Genomic DNA, 15,621 nt, shown 5'->3' with positions numbered 1-15,621 from the left:
CCTCTTCAGATGGTTTACTTAAGTTTTTACATGATAATCTTAATGAAATAATTAGGTCAGGGCTTGTATATTATAAAGCGATCAACCACTTTTTAATATAAAAAAAATATTTTGTACTTGTTTTAGAAGTTCCAAAGATCCGATCCCATGAGAAAAAAAAAAGAAATTGTAATTAATCAAATATTGTGGCAAAATGAGGAAAAAAAAAAAACTCATTAAAAGCTAAAGCCAACTTAGTAAAGCAATAACTTGGCTGAAGAAGTTACACAAGAGAAAGCCGTGAGCCACAAGAAAAGGAGAAACTTAGAGAAGCTTAATTTGCTTTAGGCAGACGACTACATAACTTGGACAATTAGAAAAACACAAGCACAAGCACAACCTAGACAAAGAATCAAACAATCAACCAAATATATATATTAAAAAAAAAAAATCAAGGAAAACATTAAAAGGTGAGTGACGTTTATTATATACTTTTTGGGTACTTAAAAAGGTTCAAATGAAAGAATATTCCATAATAGAAGATTTCAAAGAGAATTTATATTTGATTATCCAAAAAAATCATTGATAGCAAAAATATTTTTCATATTCGATATTATGTTTTAGATCAAAAAATAAAAAATTAAATTTATTTTTCGGATATACTATTACAGCTCAATTCTATATTAGGGTTGCAATTCCAATTGATGATAACAATTCAATTAATTACAATCATAAATCTTTGTTTACTTTTAATTACTACTGAAAACAAATTGACTATATAATTTTGTATTTTTCTTAATAACTGCACGATCTATTAGTAAAAGGTATGACTTTAATTCATGATAATACTTTATATTTGACAATCTTAAATATTAAAAAAAAAGAATTATTATAATTAAAATTTTATATTTTGTTTGATTTTGTGTCTATAATCAAAATTGGCATTACGATTAAATGAGCTCAATCACCATATTAAGCAAATTTTATATAAAATATAAAGAATATTATAAAAAAGAGAAAAATATATAAAATTTAGATCAAATAATTCATTCACCTTTTTTAATAATTAAATTTTAACAAAACTAATTTTAAATCTAAACATTTACAAATTATTTTTTTAATTCCCCTTAATTCTCTCTAAGAAAAAAAAAAAAGAAAAAGAAAGCGGGGATCGCACTCATGACGGTATCTCTTCTCAAACACCAACATTAAAAAAAAAAAAAAAAAAAAAAATTCAAAAGTGTAAATCCCTACGGTTTAGATTCTCTCCTATAAATTACCTTTGTTTTCCCTTCTTTTCCCCCCACCGTTCCATTTCCCCCATTGAAATCTTTCCTCTCTTCATCTACAACTCACAAGCTAAGCTAAGCTTAATAGATTGATCTGATCTTCCCCTTTGTCATGGCTGAAGAAGAATTCCAAGAGTCCGAGGTTATATTTTCTGACCACAGCAGCAACCGTTGCGGCACACATGACGAGGATGCTGCTGTTCATGATGATGGGTACTTCAAGAACGGCCGTGTTTCACGTGACCACAACAAGTCGAGGAAAAATAGTGGCAAGAAGAAGAGGATAGTCGCCAGTTCGCTTCCTGTTAGCATCCCACGTCATCAGGGTAGTCCTGTTCATTGCGGCAGCGAAGCTGATGATTTTGAGGAAGAGGAAGATGAGCAAGGTGAAGTCGTGCCGCCCCATGTGATCTTAGGAAGAAGAATCGCCGGGAAAATGGCGTATTCGGTTTGTACTGGCAATGGTAGGACGCTTAAAGGAAGGGATTTGAGTCAAGTTCGGAATTCAATTCTTAGAATGACTGGATTTTTGGAAGCATAAACCATGGTCAAATCTTTTCCTTTTTTCTTTTATTTTCCTTTGTTCTTTGGTATTCATTTCAGAGTTCAGAAATGAAATGGGAAAAAAATTGTTTTCCTTTGTACCATCCGGCGTCTTTTTTGATTCTTAATCATTCATTGTGACAGAAAAAGAAAAAAAAATGGAATTAATTACTGTAACACAATTATTGATGAGTTTCACCAATTAATCTATCTCTCTTGCTTAAATTTTTGGTTAATTTCTAGTAAGTAATATAGTAGTCTGCGTGTAATAATAAAATTTCTGAGCTTGGAGGTTTTGTTTCAAGCAAAACATGCTGCAAAATTCCAGCTTGCATTGGTTTGATCTTGTGTAGCTTGGCTACTAGGACATGTGGAGGCTTAGGCAGCTGCCGCACCGCCTTACCAAAAAAGGAAAAGAAACCGCTGTTGGAGTTTTTGTCTTGACATTGGACATAATCCCAATAGAAACAGCTGGTTTCCTGATTGAGAGAGAGAGAGAGAGAGAGAGTTTTACCAGCAGAGATGATAAAAAAAACTTATTTTTTAGGTACCTGTTTTTGACAATCTACAGCCATTTTGGAATACAGTATTGATGTTGTTGGAGTAGGACTGACCAGGCTCTTCCTAGGATAATAGGCACATTAATTTGGACATGTGAGATAATCATAGTTTCGTTTTGTTGAAGTTAATAACTATGACAAAATGACAAATACTAGAAGTATTTTTTTTCTTTTATTTATTAATGACAACATGAGAATTAGGCCATTAACCAGCAGTCAACCAAACTCCTTTTAGGGATCTCTTTCGATCTGCAGAAAGCTATGAGAAACCAGGATTTTGAGATCAATCCAACTTTTTATTCTTCCTTTTGCAGCAATTTTGGGTAGATGAAACTTTAATATTGCATTCATGAGGAATAAAATAAGTAAAGATGCCTAAATTTGTTTGCTTTAGAGTTGAAAACTTGTGTTCAAGAGCTTGATGAGTTACAGGCTAAGTACTTTTGTAACCCTAATTTCTTTTCTTTTTAATTCTGTTCATGCACGTGTCAAGTTTGTTTTTGAATTGTTCAATGGCCCTCAACAGTAATTTCTAATCATTCCCTCTTTTCCAATGTCAAAAAAGGAGGCACGTAAATTTTTCTACGTCCTGGTTTTCTTACCTAACAATGCTTCCCCTTTGTTAATTTCTTCCTATAAAAAACCAAACATACATCTAATAAAGAAAATGAATATGCAAATATAGCTTAAATTTATTTTCTTCTTGAGGTAGCTGTCATAAATTCTATAGCGAATCCTCCTTTACCGAATTCCAAAAGCCTAGAATATATATATGTATATATACACACGTGCATGCTCGTGCACGTGTGTTAATAACTATTAGAATTTTGAAGAAAAAGAAATTCAATTCTATTATAATGCATTTTCATAATGTATACTCTTGAGTTTTGCTTTGTGTTAGGGAATGAAAATTTTAAAAAAAAAATTTTCTTCTAATTTTTGAAAAGATATATGATTACTTTTTTTACCTCAATTATAATGCATTTTTTTTATTTTTAAAAATTTTAAAAATAAATAAATTATCTAATCTCTCAAATCATGATAAAATATATCATAAAATAAATTATTACAGATCATATATTTTAGATATTATTAAAAAATAACTATCAATTAAATTTGAACTCAAAATTTTTACATCCAAAAATCTTTATCAATTGAGCCAACTAAAAAAGAATAAATTTGCATGAAGTTAAGAGTTACTTGAAACTTAATGGAACAAAATCATTACATGTAAGTAAATTCAACAACAATAAAACCCTCACGATTCCATATTAATTAAACATGTTCCTCAACTATAGGACTGTTTAGATTCCATATAATTTAACTTGTTGCCATATCATTAGGGCCATTTTTTTTTATATATTTAAAGTTATGGAAATTTGATTTTTTAACTTGTTATCATCATCATTATCCGTTATTTTTTATATATTTAAAATTATTAAAATTAAAAACAAAACATACTATCTCTCTTATGAGATAATTTTTTATAAAAATATTATTTTTAACGCTTAAATTTTTCTTTTTAGACGTCGACCTCTGTTTTGAAACCCACGTGTACACTTAAAATAAACTAAAAGTTTAATATAATATTTAATCAATAAAATAATGAAGTTATATTTGTTTGATTAAAATGTTAATTAATAAGTCAATAATTAAATTGTCGATTGGGAAAGAAATGACAACGGAGGCACGTGTGGTGCAGGATGGTTTGTCAATGATTCCGTGCAAACATGTCAGAAACGATAATTGTCAGAAAAAGACCAAACATGTTGTGAGATCATCACATCAATGACGTGGTCAAACATTTGCCATAAATTCTTTAAACATAATTTTTTTTTTATTTAGAGAAATTGTGACTCTTGATTTAGTGTCTTATTATTATTATTTTAATAAAATATACTTAATTATTATTTTTTTATATTAAAAGAATAAAATCGTAATATAAATAAAAAAAATTTGATTCGAAATTAAATCTTTAATATTTTTTCAAACTTTAGAGACATTATCATTATTTGATTCTTAGGATGTTTGTTTACTTTCTCTTAAGAAAGATAAGAGGGGATGACCAAATCAAGGAAGTCATTTAGTAGCAAAAATACGTAGTCAAAAAAATGTTAAATATTGAAGACTTAAATTAAAATATAATGAATCTAAGTTTATTTTTCATGATTCATGTATGATTAAAAAGTAATATTTAATAAATTTAAATTTTCAATTTAATATAATAATAAAAGAAAAAGGGAAAAAATTGACAACTCTGTGATTATTCATTTAGTGTAGCATTAGGTGATAATAATTTTTAAGAAAAATCTAAAGAATATAATGTAAACAAAATTTAAATAAAATCTCATGGAAATCATATTTGTAGAGTTGGCATCGGATTAAATTTGGGACGGATTTTACTTGCCTCGAACCCAATCTGATTCTATGTGTTATTAAATCTGAATCTAATTCTTTCAAAATTTTTTTTGTTTTTTCATACCAGAAATCGACCCCGATCCCTATATGAAATTAATAAAATATTATTTTTTAAAATATAAATATTTAAAATATTATTATATAAATATATTTAAAAAATTAAATAATTAATTAAAAAATAATTTTTTATATAATATCGGATCCGATCGGGTCAGGTTTACCTAAAACCGGACCTAAAAACCTGAATTTCAAAAAAAAAAAAAATCGACCCAATAGGATTAGGTTGAAACCCATCGGGGAGGAGTTAAATTGCCAACTTTACACATTTGAGTTTATTAATATTTTTACTAAAAATATTTATTTAATAAATATATCATAATTTATTAAAATTTTTAAAAATTTTATACATTTGATATACATGATGAGTATTAAAGTGAGTTATCTCATATCTAATAAATTTTTAATTTTTTGTAGTTTTATATTTAGGTTCGACTTTTTCATTTACTGTTAATTGATTTTAAGTTAAATACTTAATATGATATTAGAATCAGGACTTTTTTTTCATTGCTTTTTCCTAATTTGTCACACGAAAAGCTTTTTCCATCTTCACTTACACATGATGAAACTTGTTAAAATGGGTTATCCCATATCTAATAAATTTTTAATTTTCTGTAATTTTATATTTAAGTTGAACTCATTCACTTGCTGTCAATTAGTTTTAAATTAAATGCTTAACAATAAAATTTTTAATCTATCAATTTTGATTATTGATTTTAATTTTTATTTACTAACTTTTAATAAAAAATTTTACAAACTTCACCTATAAAATTTCATATAACTTTTTTTCACACAAAAAAGCACTTATCTTATTCAAGAAAAAGACAAATATAGCATTTTTATGAATTCCCATTTCACTTTCCTTAAAGAATTTTTTTTTTCCCATCAAGCTCACGTTCAAACAACTTCTAAGTTCCAGAAAAGCAAACAAAAATGGAGAAGAGAAATACAAGTTAGCAGAAGATGCTTTTTCAATTCCACAAGAATAAACTGTCCAGATGGGCAGCCAATGTCATATATCACTCAGAAGAAGAAAGAAAACAAACACCCAATGATTCTTATGGTCAAATTAAATTATGATCAACATAATTGACATAAATCAGAGATACGTGTTTCAAAGAATTCCTTGATGTTTGGGCCACTGAATGTAGTTGGAGTGTAGTGAAGGAAGTATTTTAATAGACTTTTAACATGAAGGTTTTGATTAGGACATGTTTTGCTATAATGTCCAATTTTTCATCAAGTAAGAACATATCAATGGGAAACTGGCTTTAGAGTTTGGTAGTACCACGTACCAACCTTATCCTTTTGGTTTGGTGAAGGATTGGTAGCAAACAATTAAATTTATAGTAAATCATTGATTTTAGACCCACTTTTCATATTCATAGATCACCTGATAATAAATGAGTTATTGAAAATCTAATAGGTTATTCATTTGATTGATTCGATTAATTTTAAATTAAATTATATTAATATTTTTATTAATCAAATTGAATTTATAAATTTTAAAAATTAATCGATTAAATTTAATTCAATTGGTTCGATTAATTTTTTAGTTAACAAAATAATAAATATATTTAAGTAAATTATATTTTGAACTCTCAATTTTTTATATTTTAAATAAACTAAATAAAATTATTTAATAAAATATTCAAATGCTAAAGTATTATTTTAAAAATTTTAACAGATTATAAAATTAAGTGATCTATTTTATCTATTTTACATTTTATATTTGAATTATGTTATATTTTGATTAAAATTTTGATTAATTCAGTTTCAAATCGAATTAACTGAAAATAAAAAATTTTTTAAAATAATTTTTTTCATCAATAAAAATTAATTCAATAATAAAAAATTAATTCAATTAAATTAATTCAATTAAAATCAAATTATAAACAATCTTAGATTCTAATTCTCTAGTAAACTATTTGCTGCTTCTCTTATGGGTGTAAAAAAAGATTTATCTCCCTTTTTTTAATATTAAATAAAAAATTATATTGATGATCAAATTAAATTAAATTAACACATAAACAGAAAAATAAACAAAAAAATATATGGTTATTTTGCACAGCTAATTTTTTTATTTGTTTTTGTATTTTTTATCAAACAATATTTTTTTTAACTTAACACTGTTTACCAGTATTAGAGTCTTGGTAGTGACACGTAGGCACGTACTAACCTTATCCTTTTGGTTTGGTGAAGGATTGGCATTAAACTCTTAATTTTTTATATTTTAAATAAATTAAATAAAATTATTTAATAAAATATTAAAATATTAAAATATTATATTAAAAATTTTAACTAAGTCATAAAATTAAGTGATTTATTTCATATATTTTGTATTTTATATTTAGGTTATGTTATATGTTGATTAGAATTTCGATTAATTTGATTTTGAATCGAATTAATTAAAAATAAAAAATTTTTAAAATTATTTTTATCAATCGATCAAAATTAATTTAATAATTGATTAATTAATTAAATTAAATCGATTTGATTAATTATTTTGATTAAAATCAAATTATGAACATTCTTAGATTCTAATTCTTTGGAAACTATTGCTTCTTCTCGTAGGGTTGTACAAAAAGATTTATCTCCCTTTTTTTAATATTAAACAAAAAATTATATTGATGATCAAATTTAAAAGACACATAAACAGAAAAATAAACAAAAATGGTTATTTTTAACGGATAATTTTTTTTTGTTTTTTTATCAATAATTTTTTTTAAAAAAATTTAACTTAACATTGTTTAGATCATAAACTTTTTTTGTCTTTTAATTTGACTATCAACAAAAACTCTCTATTTAATGTTGAAAAACGAAATGAGCTAGATCCGTAAAAACTACACCTAAGTTAGACTTGATCATAATTTAAATTCAATTTAATTATTGTCAAATTGAGTTTGAGTTTAAGTTTAAACAATTCGATTTATAAAACAAATTAAATTTAAATATTTAAATATTTAATTTAAATTATTTACATGTTTAATCAATTTTTTATATTTTAATAAATATTTTTTATTATTTTTAATTATAAAATCATAATTTTAATGTTGAATAATCAAGATTGAAGTAAATTAACTTGAATTAAACTTGTTTTTTATTTAATAAACAAACCTAATAAAATAAATTCAAATAACTAAATTTTTATCTTAAATCAAATTTAAAATTCGAATTTAAAATTTAAAATTGAATTCGAGCTTCTCACTGTATTGATTTAATTTAATTAATTTGACAATATACCCCTATTGTCTTTAGTGGAGATGAATTAGATTTCTTGGTCGAACAAAATTATGCTACATATTACCCAAAACTCAAAATCTGGTCTTTATGTGCTTAGGTATACGAGGAAACTGGGCAAGATTTACAGCAGCAGATGACCCTCAATGGATAACAAGCCAAATTATGAATAATGAATTCTAGGATTGTATTTTTTATGGATTCTATTTGGGATTCAGATTTTATACCGCAGATTTTTAACCCAGAATGCAACTTTAATGAACAATAACAATTACAAAACCAATGTTGTTGGCATTGTCTTCTGTCAGGAGCTCCATATAAATGAAGATGAAAGAAAATGAAGCATGCTAACATCTTTTCTTCTTGAAAACACAATATGGTGCTGGCAGCAATTCATTTAAGGTCCGCAGCAGTCCAAAATCATGAGCGTCCAGAAAGGCTGAAATCAGCCATTGCAAGGAAAACAAATATAAATAAACATGAAGGTGAAAATGTCACTTACAATTTCTACAGATGAACGGACTTCGAAGCAGCAATAGTGATGGAAACAGAAGATTTGACTGCTTAGTTATTAGGAAGTTTTGCACTTCTGCTAAATATTGTTAAAACTCAAAATCTGCATGATGCTAATGTGGCCTTCTTGTTTTTTGGTACATAAGCAAACTGGCTAAAGATCCATTGCCGCAGATGACCTTCAATGGATAGAAACCAAGTTGTAACGGATGAATGCTAGGAATATAACCTTTTAAGTGCAATTCACTACAGGATCGAGATCAAGTCTGTTTACCTGTTGCGACTTGGGTTCCGAGCATCTTTCAGACGGGCTCGAACTAGCATGAGAACCAGGTGATGAAATGCTAAATGATGATATTGCGGAAACAAATCTTTCCATGGATTTCTATGCTATGTCAGAGCAATCACCTAAACGTGAAATGTTAGATCCAAATTTTGCTCCTCCAGCTTTTGTCTCCGTAAACGTTTCAAGATTAGGATCACAATGACCTACAAAAAGAAAAATAGCAGGTAAAAACTCTTTCAACTTTTGCACTAATTTTGGACCATGACAGCTACATGAATTTAGCACTAAGCAAAGACTAGTTTAATTTATCAATCCATGGTGAACAATGGCAGATGTTCAATATCCTTACTTTTCCATTGATGGTAGAAATAATTTGTTCATATAAACTTAAATATATTTTACCTTATTTACTCATGCACCTTAGTATATGGATGGAATTCCTAGTCTATAAAACCAGCCATTTTAGAGGCGAAGCAAAAGGGATAAATGACCACCATAACTTGACCATTATATTTGATTGGCTTCAATCTTATTTGGCATTGTTATTGGTGAAGCAAAAAGCCAATGTAAATATATGTTTCCAACTTTAGCACACTGGCTTAACACATAAGGTTCCAAAGCAAACATGATAAGAAATGAAACGACACAAGAATTAGACCAAAAACTAAGAGTATGATGAGAAAGGGAGGAAAGAAAGAAGGAAAGAATGAATGAATGATATTACATAAAATAAGCACCAATTCCAATGAACATAAGCATGCAACTGTTTTAAGCATAGCTCCATTAGTCAGGTTTCTGCAACAAAAAGATCACTACATCAACTGGTAAACCAACTTTCAAATATATGGTCAGAACTTCTCATCTCATCCACCATGGTTTTATGTTGGTGAATGCACAAAGTAAACATTAACTCATAGTAGAATTATAAATCTATCAAGCATATATCGTAACCTAGACTTGAAGATTCTGAAAACTTATGAAGCATGGAATTAAAACCATTTTCTTCCAGCAGAAAATGAGGCAGAAAGCATAAAAAATTTGACAACTATTTAAATGAACTAGAACTTTGTAACTCACACTCTCATCACTCACTGAGTTGTTAGTATCCTTAGAGTGAGGTGAGGATGTAAACGAGGTATCAATTTTGCAAGAAGCATCCTCCACAATGTGTTCGCGAGGACTGATAGAGGAATTAGCAACTCGACTTGAATGCTTAGGTGATACCCAAGGGACCCCGAAGTTTCCTTTCGCTTCAAGAGATGCAAAGCCTTTAGTTGTTAAGGAACAACAATAAACAAATAAAGACAAATTAAAAGGAAGAGAGAATCACCCTGATGAAATTAATGGTCAGAAGGGCAATTAGATATAAATATTAAGACATTACATAAATATTTAGCTTTGGCGCTTTCATACACTTACAACAATCATTTAGATCCTCCACATTTGTCTGAAACTCTATGCTTTCTAACTTTGTACCAGGTCCTTTTCTGCCATAATGGTAATTGTTTTTCCCTAGGCCCTCCCATTTGTAACTCTTTTGGAATAACTGAATAGATTTCTTCCAACATGAAAGTGAGCAAATAGATACATGGTACAAAGGACACCAGAAAATTTGTCTAATTTCCTAGAAAATAGGCACACAGGGAGGAAGGTCATATAAGCAGAGAGAACAGAAACTGTCCAATTTTCCTCAGAGAGACGATTAAAAATTCCAGAGGAAGAATTCTCTACCATGAAAATACGCCCCCTGTTCATTCCTTTAAAGTGTAAAACAAACTAGATTGTTTCAAGATAACTCATTCCATCTCAATAATGTATTTTTTCCCTAAAATATGCGATCAATCAAAACTAAGAGAAAGTAACATCAGGGGATACAGAAATAGTTGGTCAGGAGGTTCATCTGCACAGGCAAATCTAGCTTTTTCCCTTCACTCTCAGGTTTAAAACTTTTGAGCTGTAAATTTCTGTCAAGAACCAGCCTAGAACTATTGCTCACACCCTGTTAAAGAAGACCACGGATTCAAGAATAAACGCTATTAGTGGAAATGATGAAAGAAAAATATAGAATTGAAAAGTAGATAGAACAATTACCTGAAATGGCATTGGCCTAAATGGATCAAGATCACCTCTTGCTATGCCTTGAGCTATTTGTTGCGGAATTGGTGTATTCCGAATTAAGGTTCATCAAATGTTTCTCAATAAAGGAAGTAATAAAAAAAATTTTAGCTAATAGGACAATTTCTTCAGAATATGGGCCTAAACAGTCTAAATCATCACCAATGTTGTTGGATATGTCAGATAAATGTACAATGGTTCAGTGATTGGATCATACATCATAGACTTGTTGGTGCTGAAAAGTTGATATTGCTTTCCTGAATGATTCTTCATAAAGTGGGGAAACTGAAACAGAGCTGTCATCATTAAGCGTATAAGAGAAATTATTCAAACCAGTGACAGGGACAAGAAGAATTAGTATAATCAAAAGAAAACATATGCATGAAGTGCTTAAACCATCATTTTGTCTTGTTAAAGACAGCCTTTCTTAGTTTATCTTGTTAAAGATATTCAATCTATTAGAAACATTCTTAATGAAACTCACCTTCTCATAACTTTTAAACTTTTTGATAAGTAAATGGGCCCTTCTGAGACCCATTCCTGACAGTGACGGTAAATAATCACAACCACTCAGGATGCCCACAATCGATATCCATTGGCTATGCAGACAAGGCTGGAGAGAGAGACCTGGAGGTGGGCAATCATTTGCAGAGCTCAGTGCTGCAAGATAAGGTGCCTTTATGGAGCCAAGAATAGGCGTCAATACCTACACTAGAGCCTTCAAGATCCGTTATATGGATTGGTACCATTATTGATTTCAACAGAGGCAGAAGACCTTGCATTCCCATTTCTATTCTTCTTTCTTTTTCGTAATCTCTGAATCAGCTTTTGGATTTCAGGGACTTGAATTGTAATAATAGAGAGTAAAGACCAGCGCCTTGCACTGTTAAACATCGCATTTGCAGAGAAATGAAGAGAAAGATTATAGGTTCCAAGGAAGGAGAAGAAGAGCCTAATAATGGCCCAATTTTTGAGCGGGAAGAATCAGTGGGATGCTTTGATGGGGTTCCATTTCCCTGGGTCAAACCCAAAGATGATGCTGCTCAGAGAGTCAAAGGTCGGGTTTGTTATTGTGGGTTTGGGTTATTTGACTCGACACTCATCGTTCCAACCTATCACAACTCGGCCAACTTTTTTTTTATTGTTATCATAAAAAAATTTGAGGTTACACTTTGCATAACCAGAGGTGGAGAATTCCATGGAGTAAGATTCGAATATTTAGGCAGGCATAAAACAAGTGGCTTACATAAAAATATATATATGTATATATTACATGTTAGACAGGTCTCACTCGCTCACATCAAGGCGAGTTAAAGGCTAGTATCCCACTTGGATCTGTCTGCAATCCTGAACCAGGTAAGTTGATTTGATTCCACACCATGTATATATCTCAACTGACTTTTCTTTATTGGTCAAACAGACAATTCCTTTTTTCTTTTTTTCTTTTTCAGTTTTTGTGGTTTGATTTACATGAAATATGAGTTCTCTATTTTTGTGAAAAATATCCATGAAAATGGCAATCATGGAAAGTAAAAAGCTTGGATCAGGTTGAAAATCATTCAAGTTTTTGCCCGTAAAATAGCCGAGGCTGAGTTGTTTTTAACTTATTGTTTGCCACTCTGTATTAGGGATATTTTTAGATTTAAAGGGTAAAATAGATGTCTTTTTCATTAGAAAAAAAGGATATTTTGGATTTTATATGTCGATCTGAATTTAAAAATTTATATCAACTTAATCATTTCAACAATTTATAAAATAGACCTTTAAACGTTAATTTGTTGCGTTCTAAGTGAATGATTCAACTTAATTCCTAAATCATTCTTAGCAATAGAATTGACCTCAGACAATTTAAATTGTTCAAAACCCTTATTTTATAAGTATAAATAATACCATCTACGTATCATTTTCTCATTTTATTTTTTCTACTTTCATGCTATCTCTTTTTTATTATTTATATTGACCTCCGACTTAAATATTGAAGTACAAACACTAAAACAATCCTTAACCTATATTTTTAATCACTCTCTTTCTATCGTAATTTTAAAGTTTTGCCCCTCGCACAAACATTGAGTCTGGGATTGAGAGTCATCCGCGCACCTTACATATAAGAATGCTGTAAATCAGCAAACAACAATAAAAAAAAAAGTAATAGTACCAAGAGAAAATTGATTGGACAATGAAAACTAGTGGTTTGAAAATCTGTCCAAAGGAATGACAAACAGAAAAAGTTTCTTGTCAATGTGACTTGATTGTCTAGCTGGTGTCTTATATAACTGGAAGCTTTCCCATGGGATTTATTTGCAAAATTACAAAGGTGAAGAGGGAAGAGGAGAGAAGCAGATGCAAAACAAAGAGAAAGGAGATCTTTGAGTTTTGCAAATGTCTTCAGCAGTGTTGACTTCAGTTTATCCAGTTTGCAGTGATGCAGCTGGTGTTGCAGGTAGCCTGCCTATCTCTTTCCTGTTATCTGTCACTCTAGCTTCCTTTTTCACCTCCTATATTATGATTAATATCTGGCTTTTCCGAATCAGAAATGTCTAAACAACTCTTTAAACTTTAAACTATTTGTTGTATTCTACATGATGGGGCTTTTTGGCTTTGGGGTTTGAGAATTTGGAATTTTTTCTAGACTAGTTTTTCCCCCTTCTTGCTCCTAATTCCCTCTTTGTTGGTTTTGATATTATCGAACATGATCACGGAATAGAAAAATTAACTAAAACTTTATTGCTTTGAGATGAGAATTGTCAGGATTGAAGAACCTGGAATTTATTTCTATACAGGATGGCTTGAAGATTATTCCAATTCTAATCTGTTGAGTTCAATTTTTTTCAGGTAACATCTTTGCTTTTGTGCTGTTCTTGTCACCCACGTAAGTTATTTTAAACTTCTATAAGAATGTAACAAAGATCATGGATAAAAGCTGAACTGCAAGACTTTCTTTCTCTGTCTTCCAGAGCAACATTTCGGAGAATAATCAGAAATGAATCAACAGAGCAGTTCTCAGGAATGCCCTACATATATGCCCTCTTGAACTGCTTGATATGCCTCTGGTATGGAATGCCCGTCGTATCTCAAGGTTGTTATCCTGGTAGCAACAGTAAATTCCTGTGGGGCAGTTTTCCAATTGATTTACATCAGCATTTTTATTAGATACGCTGAAAAGCCAGTGAAGGTATTATTTTGTTATGGCAAGATGATCTAATTGGAAATGGCTTTTTTTATACATTAACATGATTGTCATATTGTCCTCTGGATGTTGTTTGCAGCTGAAGATGTTAGGATTCTTGATATCAATTTTTGCAATTTTTGCTTTGATAGTTTTCGTGAGCCTGAGATTCTTGGACTCCCCATCACGGCAGCTTTTTGTTGGATATTTAAGTGTTGCATCTCTGATTTCCATGTTTGCTTCTCCTCTACTCATAGTTGTAAGTTCATCAAAGTTTCATATTTTTCGACCTTTAGATTGCGGAATTCCTTCTCGCTCATGTTGTTTTCTGTACATTGCCATGCCAGAATCTGGTGATCAAAATGAGAAGCGTTGAATACATGCCATTCTCACTCTCCCTTGCAACATTCTGGATGAGTCTGGCTTTCTTTGTATATGGAATGTTCAAGCATGACGCTTTCATCTATGTAAGTTTTTCCTTTTCCACTCTTCTATTCTATGTTCCAAATGCCTACAGATTCGATCACAATCAAGAGTCCCCCAATTTTGGTTTTCAGCAACAACTATCCATCTATTGTTCTAATTTTCTTCCCCTGGTACAGGTTCCGAATGGAATTGGAACAGTTTTGGGGACTGTCCAATTGGCCTTGTACACCTATTATAACACTGCATCCCGAGAGGACTTGAGGCATCCCCTGATAGATCCTTGAAGGAGAGCTCAGCTGTTGCAGAGAATGGAAAAAATACTGTTTGCCACTCCAGCTTTTCCAGTTTGATTGGCATAGAAACTTTTTCCTTTCCCTTGTTTGTTCCTCTCATAAGATCATGGAATTTGATTTAAATATATGCATAATGCAAAATCAAATTCATGTTTGTATATTGTATATATCAATATATAATACCATTGGTCTCAAAAAATCAAAATCAGAGTACTTTTAGAAGAATTGGGGGAAGAAATTACCTGAATAATAATACAAATCTTTTGGGTTGATAAAGTTTCAAGAACAAGATGAGGCAACAAAGACATTTTCCTATGTAGTACCTTTTTTTCAGTAGAAGGAACTTATAAGTTTATGAATAAAGTGGTCACACACGCACACACAAAATATGAATTACTTTTGATTTTATTATGGTCATGTGCACTTGCATAATTAAACAACATTAGTTATATATGTATTTTTTCCATTAACTATGAGTTTAATGAACATCATAGGTCATTTAAAATCCCTCTTTATATAAATGTATTGTTTGTGTTAAGTTTAGACTTGAGGATATTTTTGGAAGGATAAAAAAGGAGAGAACAGTTAGATGTAAAGACACTAAGTGTTCTTCACTTTTACATTCCGATGCGCAAGTCAAAAGTTAAAATAAGAGGGATTAGAATGAAAGAAAGTAAAGAATTTGAACAAAATAAAATAATATGAAATAGAATGATAGTACTTGAATATCCATATT

At 29.9% G+C, this 15,621-nt stretch overlaps 1 protein-coding gene and 2 pseudogenes across 4 annotated transcripts; 2 read left to right on the top strand and 1 right to left on the bottom strand.

Annotated features, from left to right (window-relative positions):
- Positions 1-1,130: 1,130 nt before the first annotated feature.
- Positions 1,131-1,912, top strand: LOC111278608 (protein S40-3 pseudogene; annotated as a pseudogene).
- A 6,388-nt stretch (positions 1,913-8,300) lies between these two features.
- Positions 8,301-12,667, bottom strand: LOC111278463 (exonuclease 1-like). 3 transcript variants are annotated; one of them, XM_089764866.1, is made up of 7 exons: positions 11,485-12,659; positions 10,977-11,296; positions 10,761-10,884; positions 9,963-10,153; positions 8,874-9,088; positions 8,589-8,778; positions 8,303-8,468 (listed from the first exon to the last, which is right to left on the bottom strand). In XM_089764866.1, the coding sequence occupies exons 2-5, from the start codon at positions 10,986-10,988 to the stop codon at positions 9,008-9,010; spliced, it is 408 nt and encodes a 135-aa protein (XP_089620992.1). In that variant the 5' UTR covers positions 10,989-11,296; positions 11,485-12,659; the 3' UTR covers positions 8,303-8,468; positions 8,589-8,778; positions 8,874-9,007. The 3 variants fall into 3 exon arrangements, with proteins under 3 accessions (XP_089620993.1, XP_089620991.1, XP_089620992.1); XM_089764867.1 differs by having other exon boundaries at positions 8,301-8,778; positions 9,978-10,153; positions 11,485-12,667; XM_089764865.1 differs by having other exon boundaries at positions 8,302-8,778.
- A 307-nt stretch (positions 12,668-12,974) lies between these two features.
- LOC111278462 (bidirectional sugar transporter SWEET2a-like) lies at positions 12,975-15,321 on the top strand (annotated as a pseudogene). The gene is made up of 6 exons (XR_016344117.1): positions 12,975-13,440; positions 13,833-13,869; positions 13,955-14,172; positions 14,267-14,425; positions 14,514-14,633; positions 14,769-15,321. The product of XR_016344117.1 is annotated as a bidirectional sugar transporter SWEET2a-like (transcript).
- Positions 15,322-15,621: the final 300 nt, after the last annotated feature.

Source organism: Durio zibethinus, chromosome 8 (assembly GCF_047325235.1).
Source record: "Durio zibethinus cultivar Kanyao isolate XHJ-2024 chromosome 8, ASM4732523v1, whole genome shotgun sequence".
In the NCBI taxonomy this organism is placed as follows: Eukaryota; Viridiplantae; Streptophyta; class Magnoliopsida; order Malvales; family Malvaceae; genus Durio; species Durio zibethinus.
The sequence above is the reverse complement of the archived record's forward strand: the minus strand, read 5'-3'. Positions and strand labels throughout refer to the sequence as shown.

What these genes read in the sequence shown, in the direction of transcription:
- LOC111278463 (XM_089764865.1), bottom strand. An exon ending in CCTCCTGACCAACTATTTCT is followed by an intron (nt 10,154 to 10,760) that starts GTATCCCCTGAT and finishes TAACAACTAAAG; the next exon opens with GCTTTGCATCTCTTGAAGCG. An exon ending in ACTCAGTGAGTGATGAGAGT is followed by an intron (nt 9,089 to 9,962) that starts GTGAGTTACAAA and finishes TTCTTTTTGTAG; the next exon opens with GTCATTGTGATCCTAATCTT.